We start from the raw sequence: 3,434 nt of genomic DNA on the forward strand, positions 1-3,434 counted from the left end.
AGAGAGAGAGCCAGATTTCAGCAGCAACACCATCTCCTTCATAGTTACAGATTACAGTCGCTTGCTGCACTGGCTGACCGCCTGAGGACAGTGGGGCTGGAAAGTGGAAGTGGGACAGCAGCAGGGTAGGAATATCCCCAGACTCACCGACAGCAAGGACTCCCTGAGCTTGTCCACAAAGTTCTCTGGGGGCAGGATGCCCAGGGCAGGTCGGTTGATGAAGGTGCTCTGTAAAAGGCCAGCAGACAAACAGTGACTTCTCCTGATGCCACCCAGTCCCTGTTCACCTTGTGCCTCTTCAAGGACAACAGGCTCAAAAAGGCTCTCGAGGGCGCTGCGGGCTGAGGGTGTTCTGTCGGTGTTGAATGGTTCCCTTTTTTTTTTTTTTTGGCAGAACCGGGGATTGAACTCAGGCCCTTGCGCTTGCCAGGGAAGTGCTTATTCTACTGAGCCATCTCCCCGGCCTATGTTGGTGTTGAGAAGGACAGGTTTCCTTGCCTTTTAGAGCAATTCATTAGGATGCATCTGGATTTAGAGAAAGTGTCAGCTTCTTAGGTGTGATACTGTACCATCATTATGCAAAATTATGCATCCATCTAGGAAAGCTGTGAAGGGCACAAGGGACCTCTTTTGTTTTGTTTTTTGCATCTTATTGCAAAACAATGATTGAAAAAAAACCCATTGGAATGGCCAAATCATGGACACTGACAAATGTTATCTAGGACATGGGGAATCTGGATCTCTGATTCTAGAGAGTTCTTTGATGGCAAGGTGAGGTAGTCTACCCACTCAGGAAGGCAGAGCACCAGCTCCTGTAAGGCTGAATATGCACTCACCCTGATCCCCAGCAGCCCACTCCAAGGTGTTCTCACAAGTGTCACTGAGGCACATGTCCACACAGGATGTGTACAAAGCCAACATTGATGGTGGCTTTTATTCTAATTTTCCAAAAACTGAAAATTACTCAGTGTCCCTCTGATAGGGGATAGATGAACAACCTGTGGTTCATGTACAGTGGAATACTACTCAGCAATGGAAAAGAACAACCCACCAATATGCAGAAGTACATGGAAGACTCATACCATCGCAGTGCTGGGAGAAAGGAGCCAGAAGCCAATGGTGGTAGCATGCTTGGGCCCTTTTCTATGGCATTCTGTAGAACGGGTGAAAGTGTGAGGACAGAAAACAGTTCCTGGGTGCCTGGGCTAAACAAGGAATGCATGGAGCAAGAAGCTGCTCTGTCAGGAATTTTCAAAAGTGAGGAAGAAATACAGGTATGCATTGACTTTAAATTTCTGGTCCAAAATGTATTAAAACACTTTCTGGCTGGGGGCCAGTCCCACGCAGGTTGCTGTGTTCTGGACCTGCTGTCCCTAATAGCCAGGTTTGGTTGCCAGTTGGCCAGCTAACACGATGAGGCACCAGGTAGAGCCGCTGTCTCACATGTCACCATGGAGCTTGCTGCCCTGTCACCTGGCACTTTCCTTAAAGTGTATGAGGAGAAACCCAGGCCAGCAACGACCAAGCTTGGAAGGCCACCAACTGCAGGAGAAGTTTCTACTAAGTGAGTTCCTGTGTGTGTGTGTGTGTGTGTGTGTGTGTGTGTGTGTGTGTTTCACTGAGGGAAGGATTTGATGCCCAGCTTGTCTTTATTGGAAAGAGACTTCGCAGCACCTGCTGAGGGAGTCTGCGGGGGTCAGCGGGCCAGCTGGTGAGGCAGCAGCTTGTAACAGGCCCCACAGCTTGGGCACCACTGAGCCTCGCCTTTGTGCAGCCACAGCCAGATGACAGCGCTGTTGTCCTCTTCACAGATGCAGCCCACTATTCGCTTGTTGGTGATGGGTGGGACTAAGTTAAGGCCTTCCTTGGTGACTGAAGCCTGCTTTGGGGTTAGCACATTGTATGGCCCAGTCCCTTTGGAGCTGCCAGCATGATCTCTCTCTCCAGGCCAGTTGCCTGCACCTCATCTGTGGGGATGCCACCTCCAGAAACCACGGAGCGGATAGCAGCTGGCCCACTAGGGCCACAGGCCCTCAGGGCCTGCGCAGCAAGCACTACAGCTCCACGAAGTAACCCTGGGGCCATCACACCTGTGACAACCAGCGCCACTTCTGTTCATGTGTGTTAAGAGCTACAGTTCACACCCTGACCTGGCTGACTTGTCACCCTGCTCCAAGCCTGTTCTGCTTCCTTGCCCTCAGTGGATTTCTTCCCCGCCTTCCTCCCGCTTACCCTTGAGGACAGGATACCTGCAGGCCCGGCAGAGTCCCTCATCAGATAGGCTGGATTGAGTGCGGTCACCTGAGTGACCATCGCACAACCTCTGTCTCCCTTATACAGCTACAACGCAGTACTTAGGTTCAATGCTGACCTTCTGGGAAAATTTGATTTGGTTTTCATCCAATTTAATTTGCAACCGGAATCATGGAAAGAATTAAATTCGTGAACGACGGTACCCTGTTTTCCCATCTGTGTGCTACATAACACGCCTGTCCCCACCAGCCCCAGGGCAGTTGGCCATGATAATAACGAGAAAGAACCATGAAAGAGCAGAGAGAGGAACAAACCAAATCCTGGAAAAACACATAGTCCCTCCCTTCTCTCAGCCTATTCCTCCTCTCATTTCTTTTACCCTTTGTCTATAATCCGGTGACCCCCACTGGTTTGAGAAGCTGATTTCCAAGTTTGTGTCCTATTTCACTTCCATTTCCAGGCAGAAGCGAAAGTCTCTGCTGTTCCGTTAGTGCTGGGGCTTGCTGCGCTTCCCCAGCTCTAAGATTTGGCAGCAATCTCATGCTAGGTCTTCTCTAAAGAACTAATTTCAAGTGCAGGCAAAAGCGACGTATTTACTATTGAGGCAGCACTGTTTATAACAACCAGAGGGAGGAACAGTGTTGGCCTCACTTCGAGTCAGTGCACATTAGCCCAAGGCGCTGGCACAAGCCTATAACATTTAGGGAAAGGTAGAATCACACGGGAAGGATTAGATTACAGAGATATTTCTCTTTAGTTTTATAAATAACCAATCATGTGCTCACGTGAGCAGCACACATACTAAAATACATCAGGAAGGGTTGTGCTCCTCACTCCATCGTTGACCTCTTTATTGAGTCCCCCCATGAAAACTCTGTGAGGTATTTCTGCACAGTAGAGCACATTCCACAGGCTTTGGGCTCCCAAATGTGCTTCCATCCTCGAGACCATTTTGGGGGAGCAGCAGGGCTACATTAGGAGTTACAGCTGTTAAGGTGAAGGCACTTAAAGCTAATGAGCCCCAACTATTTTATCTTTAAATTGGGAAGGCTGTGGCCTGTCCTTCTTGCTCGCAGGGGTCACAGGGATGCCCCAGGCAGTAGTGGTTTTCTACAGAGTGACCTCAGCCCAGGCGGGGACTGGCAATACTTCAGGCTCAGAGGGGGAGAAGAGCACTGGTC

At 49.9% G+C, this 3,434-nt stretch overlaps 1 protein-coding gene and 1 pseudogene across 2 annotated transcripts in view; both read right to left on the reverse strand.

The window, feature by feature from the left end:
* The window catches only part of Abat (4-aminobutyrate aminotransferase), a 102,106-nt gene that overhangs the window by 22,971 nt on the left and 75,701 nt on the right, over positions 1 to 3,434 (reverse strand). For both annotated transcript variants that reach the window (XM_004627776.2, XM_004627775.3), the window contains exon 7: positions 148 to 228. In XM_004627776.2, coding sequence (XP_004627833.1) covers positions 148 to 228 — 81 coding nt within the window. The remainder of the gene's footprint in view (positions 1 to 147; positions 229 to 3,434) is intronic.
* On the reverse strand, positions 1,697 to 2,085 carry LOC105741720 (annotated as a pseudogene).

Source organism: Octodon degus, unplaced genomic scaffold (genome assembly GCF_000260255.1).
Source record: "Octodon degus isolate 3935 unplaced genomic scaffold, OctDeg1.0 scaffold00021, whole genome shotgun sequence".
Taxonomy (NCBI): Eukaryota; Metazoa; Chordata; class Mammalia; order Rodentia; family Octodontidae; genus Octodon; species Octodon degus.